At 49.2% G+C, this 23,677-nt stretch overlaps 1 protein-coding gene across 3 annotated transcripts in view; it reads right to left on the reverse strand.

The window, feature by feature from the left end:
- Positions 1–17,808: 17,808 nt before the first annotated feature.
- Positions 17,809–23,677, reverse strand: part of Znf423 (zinc finger protein 423) — a 283,320-nt gene continuing 277,451 nt past the window's right edge. For 2 of the 3 annotated variants that reach the window (XM_029480964.1, XM_021169750.1), the window contains one exon: positions 17,809–18,506. In XM_029480964.1, the coding sequence (XP_029336824.1) occupies positions 18,477–18,506 (30 nt within the window). In that variant the 3' untranslated portion in view covers positions 17,809–18,476. The remainder of the gene's footprint in view (positions 18,507–23,677) is intronic. The other variant, XM_029480965.1, reaches the window with a different exon arrangement.

Genomic DNA, 23,677 nt, shown 5'->3' on the forward strand with positions numbered 1-23,677 from the left:
TAGTAATAAAGATTTGAGTGTGTGCTCTAGGCCTACTTTCTGAGCCCAGGGGTCAGCTTCCTGGGGAAGATCAGCTTAGTCTGTCGGTCACCTTCCCCACCAGGACTGGAAGGCTGGCATTGTCCTTAACACACCGTGCCTAGTTCTCTCTCATTACTGGAGCCATGAGAATTAGCAGTCTTGGTCTGTTGCCGCAGAAAGGCTAGCTACCCTTTCCAACTCTGGGCCCTCGCACTTGCTGTAGCATCCCCTTAGGATACTGTTCTGGATGGCTCACAGGCCATCCTTGTAGACAGAATATCTTATGTATTGTATGGTTACACCACCTGTCAATTAAAAAGCCTAAAGTCTATGGCTTAGGCAGGAAATAGGAGATGGAACATCCAGGAGGTGAAAGAACTCTAAAGTGAAATGGGAGACTCCAGGAAGATATGAGGAGACAGACACGTGGTACCTGAGCACAGTTAACCAGCCATGTGGTAGTATATAGGTTAAAATAATTGAGTTGTTTTAGTTATGATCTAGTCAGCATACTACCTAGCTGTATGGCCAAGGTATCTGTAAATGCATTTTGAGTCTGAGTCTTATTTCCAAGAGCACTGGGCTGGGAGGAAGACCCAGGCTCAACTTTTACATCTCCTGAATCTCATTCAAGTCTCTGTCCAGATGTTACCATCATCTCTCCCTTCACCTTGCCTCCCTTTGATAATCAAAGTCTTTACTTCCCCCTAATATAGAATATATTCATCTGGCCCCTTGCCCTTGGTCTCCAGCTCACTCCACCAACAGGCTACCCTCTCAAGTTAGCACCTGCGCATTTTTTAGCTATTGTCATACTGTTGGCCCATGGAATATAGTGAATGTTCATTAAATAAAAAGGGAAAAAGGAAGAATGCAAGCAGTGGACCATAAAGAGCGGCGTATGCTGGTCATGAGGTGTAGGGGTGGCAGCCTCTAGGAGCTGCTCTAAGCATCAGAGGAATAGGTTAGGTTGTCAGGCTCAATCTTCTCTGCGGACTGTCTCTGGCATGCTTATGAGAACCTTGAGGGAGCTTCATTTCCACGCTGACTATGTGATGCATGTGACAAGCAGCCACAGTGTGGCCAGCATCTTGGGAGAGAAAGGCCACTAGAGCCTTGCCTTCAGTGGTCTTCAGGATAACTGGAAAGATGATAAGGCATCAGAGGAGGGGGAGGGGGATCCCTTGAGCCTGCAGAGCCATAGATCATTTCATAGAATGGACAGAACACTTTCCATGTGCTCAGCCACCCTGAACATGAGCTGATGGGGGGTTTTGACAAGAAGAAGCTTAGAGGGCTTAAATCTTATTCCTCCTCCTCTTCGTCTTCTTCTTTTTAAATTATTTCATCAGTGTGAATAGAGTAGTTCGTGTGTTCATACTAAACTGAGTGTTCACATCTGTGCCCCCAAATGAATTGATGAAGAAATGCAGGGTTCTCTTGCAGACCAGCTCAGAGAGGTATAAAATCCTTGAGAGCCACGGGAACAGTGCTCAAAAGCAGAGGCGATGATGGAGACACAGAGAGGGTGGCACCCTTAAATTGCTGGATTGCTTTCCCTGTATGTGATCTGGTACCTGGTGTTGGATGTTGGGATCTGGACCTGGGCTGGGCTCTCCCCCAGAGCAGGCACTTCTCCTTTTTCAGGAATGTGCTCTGACTGGCCACCACTCAGCCTGCCATTTTGATGCTCTCGGCAGGCCCAGGACGCTGTAAACACCCATACACGACTCTCCTGCAGGGTCTCAGGTTGCCAGCAATCACAGCCATCTGGTCGCATGGCATGGAGCCCAAGCCCAGTGTCCAGGGAGCTGTGCCAGGCAGCGATTGGTTCTGAGACATGCCCCTCAAACAGGGCAGGGCCCCCCTCTTCTGAGGAGCCCCTGGGGTGCAGGGGAACAAAAGACAGATTTCTTTCTCCAAATTTTTTAAAGATCCATTTCACTTAAGACTCAGCACAAAATGAGGAGAGGGGAAAGATGCAGAAGAGTGCCTACAGGGTCCTGAATATTCACAAGCTGGCTTTGCATAGCCGTAGGTCCTGGGGGATCAAGAGGCAGTGAGGGCATGCTCCATGTTTAAAACATCCTTCAAAAGTCATAGTTTCTTCTTAGAAGTGCCTGTCCACAGCCATCCTCTCAGCCCAGCCTCTACATATGTCTCCCAAGAAACTGCAGGCAGCAATGGCCTGGGAGTCTGCCAGATGGGGTGTGTGGGAATGGCGTGGCCTCTGTGGCCCTCGTAAGATGGAGGTGACAGAATACGATGGGAGGAGAGATGATGGAGTGTCTTTGGACAGTGCAGCACTCGGTGTGACTCTTGAATATGCCACACATACAAATCACTCACTGGTCCAGGAAGCATGGCTTAATGTCATGAGGTCAGAGAACTCTGGTCTCCGTGGCACAAGTGTGCTTGACTTGAATTGGCAAGTGTGACTCCAGGATCTGACAGGACGTGTGTCAGCTACTGCTGACATCTGCACCCATGGAGCTCTGAGTGTACCTTGTGGGCCTCTATACAAAGCAAACAGGCCCCTAGCCTGGGCTCTCCCTTCTCCAGAGCCAGCCATCTCCTAAGTATTTGGAGAATGGGTTCTGTCCCAACCACTCTTTCCTCCCTGGATATTTCTCCTTGGGGAACTCCACTTCAAATTGACATTCAGGGCCTGGTGCTCACTNCAATACCCACAGCAGAATAAAGCTGACCACTGGGAAGTGACCCTGGGCCTGTTCAGGGGACCTGCANACTCCTGCCTGCCTTGACAGACAGCTGTAAGCTGTACTTGATGATCCCTGAAGCAGGCTGAGGGTAGGGATGGCTGAGGGGAAGGGTGGCTGAAGCAGAGGCTAAGTGACTGCTGCACACAGAACCTGAGCCCATCAGACCTTTATGCCCTGTGGTAGCCCAGCTCAGCTATGCCACCATAGCAANGCAGAGCTACGTTCCATCCCACCCACAGATGAAGGAGTAGGAGGGACAGGGAACACAGTCTACACCCAGGTGGCNCTGGCTTCAAAAACTCCCCTTGGGCAGCTGAGTCTACATTGCCCTAGGATACAGGGTCAGGGGAAGANTAGTGTCTGTAAACTAGGCACTGTTGGAAGGGCTCATTTCTTCTTTTCAGACCCTGAGGTTGGTCAGCCCCAACCCTACCTTATCTTAACCCAGACCATGCCTGGCTCACAGAGGCAGAAGCCTGCTCTTGTAGGTCTTCTGGATGCTAAGAGGCTACAGTCCCTTGGAAGAGCAGATATGTGGTGGGTCNCCCTGGTGTTGTTTGTATTTTGATGCTGATGCTGCTTCCTTACGAGGGGTTGCCCTGATGGAGGAGTGGATCACATACTCAGGTGATTTCATGGGACCCTTCTCCCCATTTTAACTGGTCAAATGAAGGCTAGAGCCTGTGACTAGGCAGTGGAAGGGAAAGGTGGGGCTGGAAGTTTTAAAGAGGGAGAGAAAGGAAGAAGGAGAAAGAGGAGGTGGAAGGAAGATGAAGCAAAACTACATGGCCTGGAGGAGCCATAAGTAGCAAGGAATCTCATAGCTGGGGAACAAAGTAGTGTAGTGGTATGCTCAATGTAGGCATACAGCTTATACATATTATAACTGAGTTGTGTGTTCTTTGTAAGGGCTTATTGGGGTTGGAGATGACAACAACACGGATAAATGAGGAAGATGGAAAGATCTCTTGCCTTTTNACCTTGGCAGAGATGACAAGGGTGCACTTGGCAGTGCTCTAAATCTTTCTGGGTCCTGAGGTCCAGGTTGGGGACTTGGGTTGGATGAGAGTGAGAGATGATCTAGTTGCTGATATCAAGGACAGCCCGGTGTCTCCTGGACCACAGCACATCCTCTTATCCCCAGGCTCTACCTGGGGACCCTGCTCCTCACCTGGCTGATAGAAAGGGTGGCTCTGGGAATGTCTCTGTTCTTGGCAACCCCCATGGTCAAGGATCTCTCCTCATCTACCCTGCCCCAAAGAGACTTCACAAAGGGAATGGCTGGGGTCTGAAGCAGAAGAGTATGGGATTGAATAGAAACCCACCAGCCCCTGCAGCTCCTCTGCCTCGCTGAGCCATGCTGGGTTAGTCAATGTAACGTTTAATTACACCGAGCGTCTAACGACACAAGGCAAGTCAGATGTGCCGTTCGCCTCCTGCTGAGCCTCCCGGAAGCCTGGGCGAGGCAGGTTTCCTCCATATGTAGCTACGTGGGGGTGTGCTTGTGTGTCTGGAGGGAGGGCCTGTCTTCATGTGTGCTTCTGTGCCAACTGCTATATGTGTGTCACTCTATATTATCTATGTGGCTATAGAGTTGTCTGCAGCTCTGAGTGAGTGTATGTGTGTGTCTGGGTTGGGCTGTGTGTGACTGTTTAGGTCTTGGGTGTGTTTCTTTGCATGTGTTACTATGTCCCTGACTTTGTCATGCCTCTTAGAAGCAATCTTGCAATCAACAGCATTTTGAGCCCCACTGCCCCAGTACAGAGTATCTTGGTCACTCTTCTCTTCCTGAGAAGGCCTTTAAGGGAAGCAGGTATAAACAGCAATGTCTGGGACCTCCTCGTGGTTTTTTCCAGGAGACTGACAAGAGCAGGCTTCTGCCTCTGTGAACCAGGCATGGTCTGGGTTAAGATAGGGTAGGGTTGGTGCTGACCAACCTCAGGGTCTGAGAAGAAGAAATGAGCCCTTCCAACAGTGCCTAGTTTACAGACACATGTTTTTTTCCTTCCAAGTGTCTCCATTGATTGGTCCTAGACCCTGGTGACTCTCCTGCTCACTTGTTTTAATTTGTGCCTTTTCTAGATTGCCACTTTGGACTCTGATCTCCTCTTTTAACCTCAGGCTGGAGAACAGCATCTCCATGCAGCACGCTCTGGGCCTGTCCCAGCCTCCCTTCTGTACAGGGCATCCCAAAGGAGCAAAGGAGATGGTCCATTCACAGGGTGCCATGTAGCAGACAGTGCAGTCGAGACATGCCACTGTGACAAGCTTGAACCCCACCAGAATTCTCTCTTTAAAAAAGAAAGGCAGGGACCCATGGTGGTCACCTGAGCCTTACCAGGACAATAGGTGCAGGGAGCCAGATTACCCATTAGAGAGACATACATGCTGTCCCTAGTAGGTCTTGAGAGCTGATGGACCATGGAGAACAGGACCAACTTAGTCAGGGCTAAGAATTTCCCAGACGACTGGGCCACACCTTCATGGGTAAACTGAGGCAGTCCACTTGCTGCTTGGCCCAGAATGTTCTGTTTTTAGTCCATGCAAGGCAAGTCCCCACACACCCCTATTTTTCTCCCCACCAAATGTGTTCCCTTCAAGAATCAACTGGAGTTCAATCTGCTCGGCCCACCAAGTCCAGAATTGTTACCTACTCACACAGAGAACAAAGAAGTAGGTACAAAGATGTCCCTTCCTATCAATTATGGCTTGTTTATGCAGCGAGTGTGCTGTGGTCACTATAAAGAGCGGTCAGCAGGGAATCCAGCAAGTTGGGATAGACATGCATTTCCCATTACTCCTGCTAAGTACAGTGAACACCCAGAACATTATATATTGCAGAGAAAGAGGGAGGGTGAGGGGAAGAGGGGGAAGGGACTTGAAAGAGGGCAGATTGGCTCATAACCTTGAGAGCAGCATAATGATGTGTACTCTGGCTTTGCTCTTTGTACCGTAGATTCCATACTCAGGGCTTAAAAGCCAGAAACCCCAAACTGCCCATGAGCACAGACCCGCCCCCCACCCCCCAGTCTCAATAAAAGCCTACTCTCTACTTGAACAGCCAGTAAGCAAGAAAGAAACTTTTGAGACTAAGATTTAAAGTTGGGCAAATATCACAAATAAAAACAGTAGCTCCATCCCTACTTGGAAACCTTGGACACACACCCTCAAACCCGTGCCGTCACTGAGTGGGTACCATAGGAGGCCAGATAGGACTACAGGGTGTTCACCTTTGCTCCGCAGCAACAAGGCCCTTTCATGGAGACAGAACCCCCTGAACTTCTACTCCCTTCCTCATCTGAGTGGTGTCAAAGGGTACTTAGAGAAACCAGGCCCTGTGGGAGACAGTATCTCAGCCTTCCTACCTTCCCCAGCCTACCTGGATGTCATGAGAACTCCGAGTCAATGGAGGCAGAGTAGAAGACACAGAATATTATCTGCCGCTGTCGTCAGAAAGGCAGAGATTCCTCCACCCTGTCTTTTCCCCGGGCCGGTATCAAAGGATGTCATAAGAAAGGTTGAAACGAGATACAGAGTTTGACAACATAGAACATGTAAACGTTTCAATAAACCAGGAGGATGTCAGATAAAATGAAAAAGGACAAGGAAAGGCAGAGCTGAGCCGACAGGCATGCTAGAACCACTTAGGCAGCAATCGTAAGGATGATCAACTGCAAGCCCGCCTGAAAGTCTCAGCAAAGAAACATGTCACCAAGACCTGCGTAGAAATTTCTGAATGGGGAAAAAAAATAACAGTAACAAATAAGCATCTTAATTGCTGAACAGCAGAACAGAGCAGACAGAAAGAAATCAGTGAGCTGGAAGGCAGAGCCATAGAAGCATCTAATAGGAGTGAAAAACAAACAAAAATACTAAACAAGACAGAGCCTTGGGGAATCTGTGGGTTTATAATAAAAGATCAACACCAGTGTCCCAGGAATCCTGAAGCAAGTGAAGGCAAATCATCACCATCATCATCACCATCACCATCACCATCATCACCATCACCACCATCACCATCACCATCATCATCACCACCATCATCATCACCATCATCACCATCATCATCACCATCACCATCATCATCACCATCACCATCATCATCATCACCATCACCACCATCACCATCATCATCATCACCATCACCATCATCACCATCATCATCATCACCATCACCATCATCACCATCACCATCATCATCACCATCACCATCATCATCACCATCATTATCACCATCAACATCACCATCATCCTTGAAGGGATATAGACCGAAGAAAAATATTGATTTATCATAAACTCACAGAACAGAGAAAATCTGAGGAAATTTCCAGCTACACACAAAGAAATCCACTTAGACACAGACAAATTCCTAAAGTAAAGACAAGAAAAACATCTTCAAGCAGCAAGAGGGTAGGGTAGGGGAATAAGTCAAATGAAAGTAGGTGTCTTGTAGAAAATCAGAGGCCGAAGGAGCTGGCCCAAGGTCCACAGCTGGAAGAAAGGCACTGTCAAGCTAGAACTGTACCCAGTGATGACAGCGATGTCTTCCAGGAATGTGGGAAAGCTCCCTCCATAACTAGTTGGCTGCCCAAAGAGAATACAGAACATTCTCTGACCGCGAAAGAGTCAGTGTGTTTAAAATAAGGAGTCTGGGAACACGAAGGGAATTGATCATGGGAAGAGAAGCATGGGTGATTGGGCTTTTCTAAACTATGTTCAGTGGCTGAAGCAAAAAAAAAAAAATTAACAATGTCTGATATAAACTTCTGTAGAATACTTAAGTAATAAAGAGTGGCTGGGTGTGGTGGTGCACGCCTTTAATCCCATCACTTGGGAGGCAGAGGCAGGCGGATTTCTGAGTTCGAGGCCAGCCTGGTCTATAAAATGAGTTCCAGGACAGCCAGGGCTATACAGAGAAATCCTGTCTCAAAAAAAATAATAATAATAAAGAGTGGAGTTTAAAGAATCATAAGACAAGACAATATTTCATACTGCCCCTGGGCTGATACAGTGATGACATCATATATTTATTACAGTCATTTATTTATATAAGGGGACATGGGCATATATGTGGAGATCAGAGACAAAACTCTGGGAGTCATCTTTCTCCTTCTATACCTGGTCCAGAGGGTTAGACTCACTGGCCCACATTAGCAAAAAAATAAGCTATGTGTATGCAGCCTGACTCTGAGAACAGCCACTAAAAGACTGTACATTAGGAAATCCACTCAAAAAACACCATTAATAAGTCAGGTGAATCCTTTGCTTAAGATTTTTAAAAAATATGTATAGGTGTGCATATGTACATGTGAGTATGTGCCAGAGGTGTTGGAGCCCCTGGAACTGGATTACAACAGTTGAGAATTGCCCCATATAGGTCCTGGAACCAAACTCAGGTCCTCTGCAAGAACAGCAAGTGCTCCTAACTGCTGAGTCATCTCATCAGTCCCTACCCCAGTAGAAATTCTTTAAAACTTTTAAGGTAATAAGGCAGGAAAGAAAGCATAGGTTAAAAATACCAACTAAGGGCTGGAGCGATGGCTCAGTAGTTAAGAGCACCAGCTGCTCTTTCAGAGGTCCTGAGTTCAAATCCCAGCAACCACATAATGGCTCACAACCATCTGTAATGGGATCCGATGCCCTTTGTTGGGCAGGCATATATGCAAATAGAGTATTCACATACATAAATAAATAAATCTTAAAAAAAACCTGGAGGGGCATGATACCTCTGTTAAGATATATACAAATTATACTATTTATATATAAGTACATATATACCATTGATACAAACACACACACACATATATGTGTGTGTATGTATATGTATATGTATATGTATATGTATATGTATATGTATATGTATATGTATATGTATATGTATCAACTAAAAGAGCAATTGGACAAGCACACAACTTTCAACACATACTCCTGGAGTTAGTTCTCTCCTACCACCATAGAATCTAGTGGATGAATTTAGGTGATCAGGTTTGATGGCATGTGTCTTTGCATACTGAGCCACCTTGCCAGCCCTCTTTCTTGCATCTTTTTGGGGCTTTATCAATGACTGGCTGATAGAACAGCACCCTGGGTGTTCAGCATGTCATCAAGTGCAACACATCCCACCTTCTCTATAGTCTGAGGTGCAGACATCTTTTTTCCATGTATAGATTCACAGGCCAGTCATAAGCCCTGTCCCAATCCCCAGGACTCCCAAAGAAGCCCCAGCTATATATCCAGAGCTTTAAAGGTACGAGATGGGCTTCGATTCCGCACTCTAACAGGTGAGAAAGTTGAAGCAGGGAAGGAACAGACCTATGATAGTTTGAACCTTACTTGATTGTCCCCCAGACTATGTGTTAAAGACTTAGTCGCCAGTTCCAGGCTCTAGGTTGAGGTGGGAGAATCTTGGAGGTGGTGAAAGGATGTAAGGTAGAGAGGATGCTGGGATGCCAAGCCTTCCTGTTTCTGCTTTCTGCCTGTAGTGATGTGAGCAGCTTGGCTCCACCATCAGCTACACCCTCCATTTTCTGCATTACAGCAGGTCCCAAAGCTACAGAACCAAATGACCATGGGTTGGACACTCTGAGCCTGTGAGCCAAAGTAAATCTTTTCTCCTTGTAAGCTGATTCTCTCAGGTATTCTGTGATAGTTACAGAATGCTGATTAACAAACGGGCCCCCAAATAGCAGATGGTAAGAGACACAATCCCCACCCCAACACCTGTGCCTCTCTATGAGAAGCAGAGTGAGACCTTGTTTGCTGTTACAGCACAGAGACCCATGTCTTAGAACATAAAATCTAGAAATGGCTTCACTACCTCTTAAGTGTATCTAGCGCAGACCAATCATAAGGCAATCCTTGGTGGCCAGGGACTGTTTTAGTCAGGGTTTTACTGTGGTGAACAGACACCTTGACCTAGACATCTTTTTTTTTTAAAGATTTTATTTATTTAAATATATATATATATATATATATATATATATACGCACACACATATGATGAGTACACTATAGCTGTCTTCAAATATACCAGAAGAGGGCATCAGATCATATTACAGATGGTTGTGAACCACCATGTGGNTGCTGGGAATTGAACTCGGGACCTCTGGAAGAGCACTCAGTGCTCTTAACTGCTGAGCCATCTATCCAGCCCCCAAGACAACTCTTAAAAGGACAACATTTTATTGAAGCTGGCTTACAAGCTCAAAGGTTCCATCCATTATCATCAAAACTGGGAAATGACAGCTTCCAGGCAGGCATGGTGCAGGGGGAGCTGAGAGTTTCACATCATGTTCCAAAGGCAAACAGGAGAAGACTTGTTCCAACATGGTTAGGAGGAGCGGCTCATTGCCCACCCCCACAGTGACACACTTCCTCCAACAAGGCCACACCTCCTAATAGTGCCACTCCCTGGGCCAAGCTTATTCAAACCACCACAGGGACATCAGCTGCTTTCCAAAGAACTTGCTACATGTGGCTTCTTGGTGCCTCTGGAGTCCTCGGCCAAATGCAGAAATGGGTGGCCACATCTGCACACACTAAATGCTTCTGACATGATCATGTCAAATGCTCACAGCTATGGAGAGCTTGGCATTTATACTTGCTTTCTAGATGGGGAAACGGAGGCATAGAGACAGCCACGAATCTAGCTGTAACCACCTAGAGGGCTGAAAGACCAGAGAAGGGAATATTTACATCCTAGAGAAGAGGCGGCGATGTGCCTCCCACTTCCACCCCCAACCTGCAGACCCAGTTTCCCCGGTGGCTGCTCAATCTGGCAAGTGTCACCTGCTCGCCTGCTTCTTGTCAGGCATCCAAGGTTTGAGGCACTCTCTTACCATTCTCCAGAGGACTCAAATTGGTAGCCCTTGGACTATTTTTCTTAAGCACATACGAGGTTTGCTTCTGGTTTTGAATGTGTGTGTGAGTGTGTGTTTACTTAGACTCTAGCATAAGTAGTACTAAAAATGCAGACGTTTCCCATGAAATTCTGTGTTTGTCCCTCTCTACTTGACTGTCTGAGACTTGGGTTTGTATTCCTATGGGGCAGAAGGGCATTGGGGCTGCCATGCAGGAGGCGTTGACTTCCCTCCCCTGAGCCTACTTGCCTCCTCAGTCTGCAGCCTGCTCCAGTCAGCCTCCGGATGGGGGCTCTGGCTGTAAATCAACACTTGTACAGTCATTCATCAGGCACGCACGGAGCACCATCTACACGAGGATGGCTTCAGAGGGAGAACAACAGTCTGGACTCTCATTGGCTGATCTCAGCGAGGTGACAGGGTAGTGACAGAGTATGCGAGCTAGTTTTATGTCAACTTGACACAAGCTAGCTAGTCGAGCTTGTCATCAAAGAGGAGGGAGCCTCCCTTAAGAACATACCTCCATAAGACTGGGACGTAGGCAAGCTTATATGTATTTTCTTAATTAGTGACTGATGGGGGAGGGCCCAGACAACTGTGGGTGGGGCCATCCCTGGGCTGTTGGCCCTGGGTTCTATAAGAAAGCAGGTTGAGCAAGCGATGAAAAGCAAGCCAGTAATCAGCACCCCTCAATGGCATCTGCATCAGCTCCTACCTCCAGGATTCTGCCCTGTTTGAGTTCCTGTCCTGACTTCCTTCAATGGATTATGATGTGGAAGACTAAGCCGTTCTTCCCAACTTGCTTTGATCATGGTGTTGCATCACAACAATAGTAACTTTATCCGAAACACTGAACAAGTGCAACTCTTCTTTGGGGCTTCTTAACCCACTGCAGTAGCACTCACTAGCACTAAGAAAGGGTCAGCCGCTCCATTCTACATGTTTATCCTAGTCAGCAAGCATTCACTGAGCACTTACTCTGGCCTGGCACTGATCTAGGTACTAGGCATACAGCAGACATAAAAGACCACACCCTCTTGGAACTACCTCGAAGGATCTCACAGAAAGATGTTGGGGTGGAGGGTGCTTGAAGGGTGGGGGTGGGGAGTGTTTTCTATCAGACCCGAGGCTGACAGTGTCACAGCTACTACAATACTACAAAGCGAAGTGGAAACAACACAGTTCCAATAGTATGGGCTCTTGGCCTCTCAGCCTCAGCCTTGAGGTGGGCCATGAGGCAGAGGTCACCTACCCAAGAAGCAGCCGGCAAGGCCTCCAGGGAAATGGTGTCCGGAATGGAGACGCAGGGGCTAGGATGTGCCTGGCACATCCTAATCTTCCCAGTGATCTTCACGCAGCTGGCGGGCCTCACAGGCAACTGTGTCCCTTTGCCTTGGCATCTTCTCCCAAGGGTCACCAAAGGTGATAGGACTGGACCTGACAAGGCCTTCGCAAGGACTCTGTTATATGACTAGATGGGACCGGGCCTGGGCTTGGCGTTAAAACTAGGAGCGGCCACGGCAGGTGTAAATTATGCATAGCTATTTCTAGAATCTTCTCAGATTTCTCAAGAGAGAGAAATTAATTTGCCTGTTTGGGCAAATAACACCAATTTTTTCCCCCTGCTTAAGGTCATTTTGTTAAAATAAAATTGATTAACGTTCTCTTTAAAGTTTAAGTAGAAACTGCTCAAACATATTTTTATGCACAGAAGCACGGCTTGTGCCCTTCAGTAATTAATAACTCCACAAATAAGTTCACATAGCGTAGCATACGCTCAGCCCGTAGCAGCGGCGGATGAAGGTGGGCGGGGCCACATGTGGGCGGGGACGTTCAGGCCGGACAAATCAGGACCAGAGGGCAGGCCTTGGGGGCGGAGCTGGCTCAGCAGGGTGCTCAGGGCCCGGAGGTGCCTGGGTCTCCTGGCCCGTGTACTTACTTGGTGATTAAAGGAGATCCTCGCAGTGCTTAACTCGGTGTCCGGGCCTGAGTGAGCCCGACATCATCCGCCCTTATTCAGAACTACAACTTGGCGAGCTCAGCTCTGAGTATGTTTGCCGCGGACCACACCGCCTGGCTTGAGGGTGCACAGCTAGTGACAGAATTGCTCGAACCCAGGTCGGTGGATTTCCGCAGCAGTTGGGGATCTGAGCAGTTTCTGAGCCCGCTTCTCTTGTCCTGTCCTTCACTCACCTTCACGTTCTCTTTCTGGTTGAGGTAAATAAGACCTGCTGTGTAGTGTGCGCTTGCACTGGCGACACCCAGCTTTCAGCTTCTGCAGTCTTGTAGTTCCTCAACCTCTCTTCTAGGCGACAGAGAGACACATGTGCGCGCGCGCGCACACACACACACACACACACACACACACACACACACACAGAGGATTCCTTGCAGGCCATTTGTGGTGGTGCCTGGGTTAGTGACTACATTTAAACTGCTGGTTGCTCTTTGAGCCAGACTTCTAAACATCTCTGAAGAAAAGTCCATGTGGATTCGATTCAGGATAGCCATAGAACACGAGTGAGCAGTAAATATTTATTGTGTTAGCCACTGAAAATGTGGACTCTTTGGTTCCATGCCATAATCTAGCCTGTCCTGACTGATACAGGTTCCAGTTGACAGACAGGTTTCAATTGACTGTGTGAACACCCAGTGATAGGCTGACCAGCAGGTCTTATCAGAACTCCAGTTTTCGGAGCCAACCTCAGGGGTCCAGTGTAGGGGATAGTCACGTGAATGAGTATTTACTTTAGCTACAAAGTTCAGTCCATTAAAAAAAAAATTCAGCAAGCAAGGAAGCAGACTATTTTCATACAATATTTTCAAAAATCAGAATTAACACAAAAAGAAAAATCCCCTGGACAAAAATAACCAATTGTGAACTACAGATTTGATGCTGTGACCTCCTCACCCTAATGACATCATCAGCTGTGCACAATCTATTTTTTAAAAGGGGGCCACAACCTACCAATCTGGATTCTAACAGATTGGGATGTTTGGGTTGGTTTTTTTTTTCTCTTGAATTCTGCTCAAGTTAGCATTTCAGTGACCCCCACATCCAGGAATGAGGTGATGGGGGTCATTGTGGAAGCAAAAGCTCCCCCCTGAACCAGAGGGAATGCAATCCAGAAGGAGCTGGAGGGAACAGGGAGAGGACCCCAAGCCTGCCCAGCTCCCTGGAGAGAGACCCAGCCAGAGAGGTTTAGCATCTCTCCTGTTTCTAGCACCAAGCACCTGCATGGGCTGTAACTCTTGATCCTTCTCTCCTGGGAAGCCTAAGGGGACCAAAATCTGGTGTAAATTGTAGAACAGTGGCCCTGTGCTTGTTGCTTCGATAGGCAACAAGTTTTGGGGAGGCAAATTATTATTACTATTATTATTATTATTATTATGTGTTTTTAAAAAACATTTATTTTATTTATTATATGTAAGTACACTGTAGCTGTCTTCAGACACAGCAGAAGAGGGAGTCAGATCTTGTTACGGATGGTTGTGAGCCACCATGTGGTTGCTGGGATTTGAACTAAGGATCTTTGGAAGAGCAGTCGGGTGCTCTTACCTGCTGAGCCATCTCACCAGCCCAATTTTTTTTTTTTTTTTTTTTTTTTTTTTTGTGAGTTTTCTCTGTGTTTTTTTTTTTTGAGATAGAGTATAGCCCTGGCTGGCTGTCCTGGAACTCACTTTGTAGACCAGGCTGGCCTTGAACTCAGAAATCCACCTGCCTCGGCCTCCCAAGTGCTGGGATTAAATGTGTGCGCCACCACCAACCGGCCAAGGCAAATTACAGTATCTCTTCTTCAACCCACATAACACACAATAGGAAAGTACATAACACACAATGGGAAAGAACTAGAAACGGAGTGTTCAGTGCTATATTCAAGTTACACTTCAAGGTGGCACCCAGATCTCCAGCTACTGAATTCACAGCTATTGAAGCTCTTATACCGAAAAGCCTTTCACTGGGGCTGGCTTACACTTTCCCTGGTTTAGTCCATTATTGCCATCACCATGATGGGAAGGATGGCAGAGAGCAGGCAGACAAGGTGCTGGAGTCATGAGTTGTACATCTTGATCAACGAGGACAGCAGGAGACTATCATACCTGGTGTAACTGGAGCTTAGGAGATCTCAAAGCCCGCCCTCCATAGTGACACACTTCCTCCAACAAGGCCACATCTCCTAATAGTGCCACTCCCTATGGGCCAAGCTGTCAAACACATGAGTCTGTGGGGGGCCATGCCTATTTAAACCACCATAGTAATGAACTCAGTTTTTTCTCCTTCAAGACAATTTCTACAATTTTTAAAGCCCTTGCTGATATCACATTGATAGACTATGGACACACCTAACTTCTGGGAGTAGGATATGAAATCTATACATACCTATCTCCAAGGTGGAGAGCCTGAGACCAATTCCTTTATTAAGGGAAGGGGGAACCTTTGTATGTCACCTGATTGATTATCATCATCATTATTATGTTTGAATAAAAACATTGATAGGAGTCAGACTTCTAAGGCACTGGGCAGAACACTAGAGGCATAGTTGCAATCCTATCCAGTGTGTGTGACCTTGCACACATTCGAAACTTCTCTGGGCTGCTACTAGACCATCTAAAGCAGAAAGGAAGTGATGGAGGAGACCTCTAAGGCAGCCCCTAGCCTGCTTCTCCAGATCAGTGCTCTGCACGGACCCTTATTCCTCTGTGACTTCCAGGGTTCCTTCACACTACAGGTCTCCATTCAGGCCACTTCCTTGGCAAGGCCTCCTTGACAGAGCCCAGCATCAAGCACAAGGGTCTCCACCTATCACTTACAGCTTCTGCCTTTCCCCCATCAATGTAATTGTGACGTGCTGGGTATCTAGTGGTTTGCTTCTTTAAAGGGTAGTTTCAGAGTGTAGCTACAGGAGAACAAGGGATATGTGTACCTCCTCATCTGTGGTTCCCCCTCTTGGGTAGTGGGGGGGGGCACAGGAACAGTCAGACAACATCAGGCAGATGGAGAATGAGAAACTAGGTCAAAGTTTGAGTGTTCATCACCCCATCCCCAAAGAACTCACCCACAGACTAGGAGGAAGAAAATCAGATGGCAATCCATGTGATCATACTGGGAGTCAGAAGGACCACTCTGGTTGGGGGAGGGGACACACTAGAGACTTCTAGGGTAGTTTCTCCAGTGACCAAAACTTTTACCCTCCTGCTTCCAGAAGCTCTGAGAGGATATTGAAAATAGGGACATGTGTCCCAGGATTCATGGGTCATTTCCAAGCCTGGGCAAAAATCCCTCTGCCTGGACTGAGCCTGGATGGTCTACCACACTTCTAAGAGATGCCCCTATCCTGAAACTAGGCCTCTGGACATTCATCCCTCAAATCCAAATGCAAAGGATGCGGCTATACCCTCCGGGCTAAGGTGACCTGGGGAGAAGGCCTGGCCTCACTCTGCTCACAGCCGAGCCAGAGGCACCAGCACACACGCATGCCAGGGCTGCTTGGGGAACCGGCTCACTCAGCTCTAAGTCGCTGATTTATAGCCGTGCCCCACTCCCCACCCCAACGTCGCTTGACAGCGATGAAGGCAAGTCCCAGCCCCCATCCCGCAGGAAGTAGAGAGGGGCGCTCAGCTGCCGCGATGGGGGCACAGCCAGCGGAGAACAATGGGGCTGGGCGAGGGGAGTCGGCGGGGTTCCCTGGCAGCCTTGTCACCGCCATAAACCTCATTACCTCGCCGTCCCCCAGGCCGCCTCTCTCCTTACCCAAGGCAGCAGCCGGCTTCGCCGCTGATTCCCACTTGGCGTGAAAAGCTCTTAAACCCCCCGCTGTATTTTTAATGGGGGCAGTGACTAATTTAGCCCTACGCCACCAACCGTCAAATCACATCTTCTGTTGGTACTTACTGAGGGCTCACCTGGGCTGCATGGGGCTCGGATAAATCCGGAGCTGGAGAGCGCCCGAGGGAGCGAGGTGCTAAGCCCGGGGACCTGACCGGACAGCCCCCGCACTGCCTGCGGACGGCCAGTACATCCTGGCCCGACCCAGCTACTTTAGGAAGCTTCGCGCCTACCCAACTTTGAGATCTCCTGTGAAACGGCCAACCACCCACCACAGGGACTAAATATTGCAGCTTCCCACCTTGAGCCCACCTGCCTTTTGGGGCGACATTCTCATTCTATGGACAGGGGCGGGTCCCTGAGTGAATTTGTAGACCAAAGTTTGCTTTGCAACCAGAGGAGCACTACCCCCTAATCCTTGCAGAAAGGAGGAAGGGCCTCCTACAGGTCACCGGAAACCCCTGACTAGGAACCCCCTAGAAGATGAGAAGCCTAATTGCTCCAAATTCCGCTGACTCGCTATCACGTTATAATTAGGTGCAATCTGTCTGCTTCATTTCCGCTGTCCTTGCCCCGGGTGAAACGCGAGCCAGGAAGAGTTCCCTGCGCTGGGTCCAGCCTCGAATAGGCAAGTCAGACCAGCTCTGGGATCTGTGGTAATGAAGTGGTGTGAGAGAGCTGTGGGGAGGTGGCCCAAGAAGACTGCAGGAGTTCCGGGGTGAGCCCTGAGGCAGCGGCAGGGCCTGGGTCATTAGGTCAGAAGTTCGCACTACCTTCTCCAGGGTTTTGCAGGTGGCCTTTGAGCCCTGTCTTCTGGAATTCTGCAACGGGAGCACTTGCTTGTCTGGCTTTAGTCCTGACCCGGGCCATAGGTCTGGGCTAGAAACCTGCTATTTCCACTAAATTCCGTTCCGGAGCCACCCGCCCCGGGACCTTACACAGCTGGGTAGCTGCTGCCTTCTCCCCTCACATTCTGTGCCTTGTCCCAAAGTAGAGCTCAGGTGCTTTCTGCTGCCCTGGCACCGGGAGGGGCCAGCCTATCTTGCCTCCATCCCAGTAGTGAGGCAGCAAGGGGGAAGAGCACGGATGAGAGGCAGTCACTGACGTGTGGCAGGGACGTGGGAAATGTTCCCCAATGGGTCCTGGGCCTCAGTTTCCCGATCCAGAAAGGAAAGGAGCCGAGCACATGATCTTTGTGGATTCTTTCTTCTCTATTTTCAATGACCCCTGCAGCGGATCCGGCCTTCTATGCTACTTCTTTCTGTGCGTCTATTGTCTGGAGTCCCCAGGGGCCTGTGTGAGCCCATGGGGACTCCCCAAAGACACCCCTCCTGCCAGCACCTTTGGCCTGGGGTTGAGGAGGAGAGAACCAGGCAGTGTTGCTGATCGCATGGATTCCCTTTATTGAGCTGAACTAGTTACTGCAGTCAGGTCAAGTCACATTTAAACGCAGACCATCCAGTTGCACGGAAACCGATTATATTCATTACAGAGTTTTAATCACTGTCCGGTGAACTGGCAAATCCAATCAAAGCATTAGTCTTTAATTAAAAAATTAAAAGGAAATATTCAGACAATAGCCAAGCAATCACATCACGATGCACAATTACCTAGAATTGCAATTAAAAAGTAGTTAACTGAAGGGGGGGGGGAGAAAGAAAAACAAGAAAGAAAGAAATAGAAAAGAAGCAAAAAAAAAAATCACACTAATCCTTAAAAAAAACTATCAATATAATACATGAAGGAACAAAGGACAATAGCCTCAAAAAGCAGGTTTCTCTAACACTAGAAATGTAGTCTGCGGCGAAAACTCTAAAAGCACACTAGCTGGAGCAGGACAATAAAAACACTGAGCATGGAATACTTTTAATCTCTGCCATTAATATTCATTTCCAGCTGCTTATAATAGCAGCGCCTCATGGCCAAATCATTAGAGTTTTACATCTGGGTTGCAAATGACACTTTGATTGGATGTAATGTTCAAATGGCCCTCCCCACGGCGTCTCCGGCAAGCCTTCTGCGGAGAGGTGTCCTGTCGCGAGGTCCCTCACTGTGCGTGCTGGCTCATCGTGTGGTTCTGCAAAGGCGAAGAAAGGAGACACGCATGAGGGCGAAAGAATGGCGAGCATGCCTGTCCCCTCCCACCCAGGGCATGGACGCAGAGAGCTGCAGAAAGCGGCTCGATCATTACAAAACAAAATGCGAGGTGCTCGGGGGACGCAGCCGCCGAGGCACCACGTCGATCCGAGCTTGGGGATCGGTTCCTGTTGGTGCCAACCTGGGTTCCCTGTAAACTGTTTTTTATTTATTTTATTTATTTTTTTTTTTTTTAGGCCACTTGGATCGTAGCAAGGGATGGGGCTACGTGGAGGGGGGACGGAACAGCCGGGGAGGTGACGATAATGAGCACCTCCTCTCTTTCCCTCCAATGGCGAAGAAGAAACTCTGATGGCCTGCAGGCTGCCTCTTTCCCCCATCCCCTCTCCGTCCCTTGCTCACTCCTCTGAGCCACGCAGGAGGAAACTGCAGATGTGCAGAGCGGCGCGGCCGCCCAGAGGCACCCGAGTGAGCGCAGACGCGCCAAGGCGGTGGGTGGCCGACGCCCTTGGCCCAAGCTGAGGACAAATCACCCAGCAGGGAGGGTCCTGGGAAGAGCCTGGAACTGAACTCCCGGGGACCTGCCAGTGTCGTCACGTGAGAGGGAGATGGTGCGCTTTGGCCTATTGGACATGGGAAGCCAGGGCCCAGGTGGAACCTTGTGGCCAAACACTTCCCTCTCGCCACAGCCCATGCACATCTTTCTTCCTGCCAGCCCTGGCGGGGAGGGCCGGGCAGGCAGTATGGGTCTGTTTCCACCATAGCCAGCAGCCTGGGGATAGGGGTGGATTTTGGCTTCTGACGCCTGGTCCTTTTGCATCTTTACTGCCAGTGGTAGTGCAAATTCAGACCATCATCCCAGCTTCAGGCAGCGGTTCGCCTCAAGACACGTTAGGGAGCAACATCCTCTATGGACAGAGCCGCAGGGCTGCGGTCGACCCCCGTAGCGGGCTTTTTAATATAGCCCTGCCTCCCAGCCTCGGAGGCTCAAAAGGAGACCAGTCACCGGTAGAGAGCAGTGGCCTGCATCTCTGACACTAACCACCAGGGGGCAGGAGAAGCGTCGCCACTTTCTCCTGGACTCCAGGTCTCTTTCAGAAGGACCAGAGGACAGCTATAGCTGGCTTTCCCCCCCAGAGGTCAGGGAACCTAGGAAGGATGGAGATGGGATCACAGATACTCTCCAGGAAAGAACTCTTTGCGTGCCCACAGGCCACATATCTCCAAAGGCAGATCACTTTTGACAAACTACCAGTCCACTATCAGCCTGCTAGGACTCAAGAAGGGCTGATCCAGGCCACTAGGATCTAGTGTCTACACCCAGTGGGTACATCAGCCCACCAATATCCACAGCCTGCTCCAGCATCCTGCTGCGGGCTAAGGACCAGATTGCCAGCATGACCTCACACCTCAAATGGAGAATCCAAGGTCCAAGGCAGCTTGTTTGAGCCAAAGATGGACCACAGGTGGTTTCCATGGGAACCCCATCCTCCAGTGCTGTGATAGCAACCAGCCACGTGGAACTGAAAGCATCCTATGCACAGATCTGCCCTCCTTATAACTCTGGACCTCAACTGCCTTAACCCTTCCTCCAGTTGCCCTCCAAAGCAGTCACTCCTCTGAGTTCTGGACATTCAGATTGCTTGCCCAGCCCACGTTTCCTGTGACACACCTCCTACCCAGCACCCACATGACTGCACACTTCTTGTACTCAGGCCTGGCTGCCTCTGCTGAGCTATATACATGCAGAGCAACAGCACCTGGCCCAGGGCTGGGCACATGCAGGGTTTCCCATGCCTGTTGATCACAGTGTGGAAGGCCCAGCTGCCCTGGAACAAGAGAGCTATCACAGGCCTAGCATGCTAACCTACACCTGGGTGGAGAGAGGCTGCGAATGTGGACTGAGCAGCACACAGTGAGTTCCCCTGGATACAAACCATTTCCAAGGAAAGCAGGAAGCCAGGCAAGACCGTTGAGGGTCGCTCGCCTCCATTTAGGAAGGAGTGTCTGGGAACCTGGTAAGGATATGAGGCAGCCTCTTGTAGGGATGCCAGGACAAGGACATGTGACACACTGGCGATCCCTGGAGGTGGAAAGCCGTGCCTTGAACCACTGAGAATAAATGATACTTTTTGAAGCCTTCTACCTTCAAGATCAATAGCACATGCTTTTTAGGTTAGACTTAGAAAGGAACTTCCTCCAAGAGAGGTCTAAAGCAGACAGGTAAAATTTACCTTCCTAAAGTTTTACTGTTACCAAGGAAAAGCCCAGGATGTCACAGCAGAAGGAAATCAGACTCAATGCTCCAAAGGTGATCAGGACCAGAGTGCATTCAGCTTTGTGTCATTAAGTACTTACTGGATGATCTGCTCTGAGCTCAGCCCAGAGAGGGTAGAGCAGACTCCACCGGACTGCTGCAGGGGTCTGATGCAGAAGTGAGAAACACAGAAGGATTCATGGTACTGACAGTAGCCCAGGAGGGGGTCAAGGTCACAGAGTGTTCTTGCATGCATATATGTGTATGTGTGTGTGTGTGTATGCGCGTGCATGCGTGTGTGTACTCTAGGGAGGCTCTTCTCAGGGAGAGTGCTCATCCAAGGAGGGCTTCATCCTAGGTCAGTCTCTGAGAAGGCAGAGGAGTGTCAACACCTAAGCTCCTCGGACACCTTACCAGGCACATCTATAGTAGCTCTTTTCCAAGGCTTCTGATGGCTTCCTCCCACCCTCATGGCTCTTTCAGGGCCTTTCTAGCTCCATGTCTTTCTCTGTTTGTGCTTATGTTATATTTAGTCTATTCAGAGAAGGGGGAAAAATATCAGTTTTTAAAGATGCTTTCGTTCTTACAGTTGAGCACTTCCCAAAACCATAAAGGTTGGCAAAGGCTGAGACTAGCCTGGCCAGTATGCCTGGCACCGGCAGGCCTCATTGCCTGCCAGGGAGACACAGGTGTGGGGCAGAGAAGCAGGTGAGGGGAGTAAAGCAGAGACACAGTGAAGGCTCCCGGCTGCCCGCCACACACTGGGCAGTGCTCCTGCACACTCACTGATGGGGTTTCTGTGATCTCCTGACTTGGGACTGCCTCCTGGTGCACACGGCTAGTATCTTGTTGGGCCTGGCCCAAAGGAATACCCTTTGTGGAAGTTCTTTTGTCCACAGAATCTTTACTGCCCTTCCATTGGGTGACAGTCACTACCTTCTTGCTGCACTTGCGTTGGGTATGTGCCAGGCACAGGAACAGTGGGTTGTGTGTGGAGTCTGGTGGAAGGACTGTTCTCACACCCCACAAAGCACATGGAATGGACAGGCCGGCTAGAAGGTCACATTAAGTCCAACTCTGGGTACCTGCTCCACAGCCACAATTTGGTGATCTGGACCTGCTGGCCTGCAGGGACCTGCAAGACCAGGATCCTATATAATCCAGATCCTGCAAGACCAGGAATCAAGCCATAGGGTGCAGCCTAGTAAACATCTCTGGTCTGGGTTGCAGGTTTCTGGATCTTGCTTGGCCTATGAGTCCTGCCCACCAGCATGTTTTGAGGAGACAAGTGTTTCAGTACATTGGTTGCTTGGTAGCACGAAGCAAAAAGACTCCTCCCGTTCAGATATGAGCTGAAGAGACTTCTCAAGCCTGAAGCTCACTCTCTAACTCACACTCTCCCTGTGTGTCACCTACTCTGAAAACGGCCACCTAACCAACCAAGTCCTAGCACCTTGCCTGGCTCTTCCCAAGTATCCCACTGATACGAGCCACCCTCCTAAGTGACCACAATTAGGCGGACAACTTTAGTGACCTGTTAGGTACCTTAGTGGCCAACATGGGCTATACCCTGTGTTCAGTGTTAGCTGCCGCTTGCCAGCCATAGACCTTGTAGCAGGTCCTTTGACCTCAAGGTTTGTGAGTTGCCGCTCTCTGAGAAGCCGGGATAACTCGGGAAACGATGGTGCACATGGGATCTACCTACAGATAAGTGCCTGGGATAGAGGGACTGTTTGCTGCCTGCTGGGACCCCCACACTGTTAACAGCTGGAGCTACAAGAAGAATCAGAGTCTTGTCGTCCTGCTCCTCCCCCCATGCCCCTGACCTCAGGATAGAAGGCATTACTGGTCCCTCTTCATCAGACCTGGCTGGATACTTGCTTTCCCATTTCTACAGTAGAGTGGGTGATCTGGTAATGAGGAGGACCCCAGGAGATGCTGTGGTAGAGGGAGAGGTATATACCAGCATCCATCTATTCATCCATCCATCTATCCATACATTCATTCGCAAGCATTCACTAAGTCTGTGAGGTCCCAGGCTGTGCACTGAGCATGTACAGATAAAGACACCCTGTCCCCTCCCTTGTGGGAACAATGCCATGGTAGGGGTAAGTCTCAGACATCGGAGACTCGAAGGAAGTAGGGGAACGGACTCATTCTTGAAGTCCCAGCCTGTCCTTATGCAAAGACACACTTACTCTCCACACAGAACACCCTACCTCCCCAACTTCACTCTCCTTGTTCAACTCGCATAGCCCTTATCCACTATCATGGACCCCATGCACACTCTCCCTGGTCTATGTGTAGGGTCTTCCTGAAGCCACTTCATCATCCTCAGGCTCGCCATCCAGAAGAGGCTATTTTTCCTCATCCTACCCCTGTGCTACCCCATGGCTGGCTGCAGCTATGAGAAGCCCTTATAAGCCTGGTTTTACCATGGCTTTCCCACCCCACCCCAACCTCCCAAGAACAGGGACTATGCACTAAGGTGTGCCTTAGCTTGAAAGATTCCGTTTTTGTTTTTTGTTTTGTTTTGTTTTGTTTTTTCTTTCCCAGCGGCAGACAGCTGCTTTAGCCCAGCTTGGCTGAGCAAGGCTGATGCAGGGCTCCATTCATTATGTGCCCATTTCATAGTCACGGAGCTTAGCCTTGGGTAGTGGACAGGGGAGAAGGAGACGGGGTACAAGCCAGACTCTGCCAAGTTTCCAGTTGCAGGGTTTCTTGGGAAGCAGCAGGGAGACGGCTTCTGATGGCGGTTCACTCAGGAGAAGCCTTCCAGCTTCCCTGTAAGAACAGCTTGAGCTAGGGTTTCTTCTAGGTGCATGTGTGTGTGTGCATGTGTGTGTGTGCATGTGTGTGTGTGCGTGTGTGTGTGTGTGTGTGTGTGTGTGTGT

This window comes from Mus caroli, chromosome 8 (assembly GCF_900094665.2).
Source record: "Mus caroli chromosome 8, CAROLI_EIJ_v1.1, whole genome shotgun sequence".
NCBI classification, from domain to species: domain Eukaryota; kingdom Metazoa; phylum Chordata; class Mammalia; order Rodentia; family Muridae; genus Mus; species Mus caroli.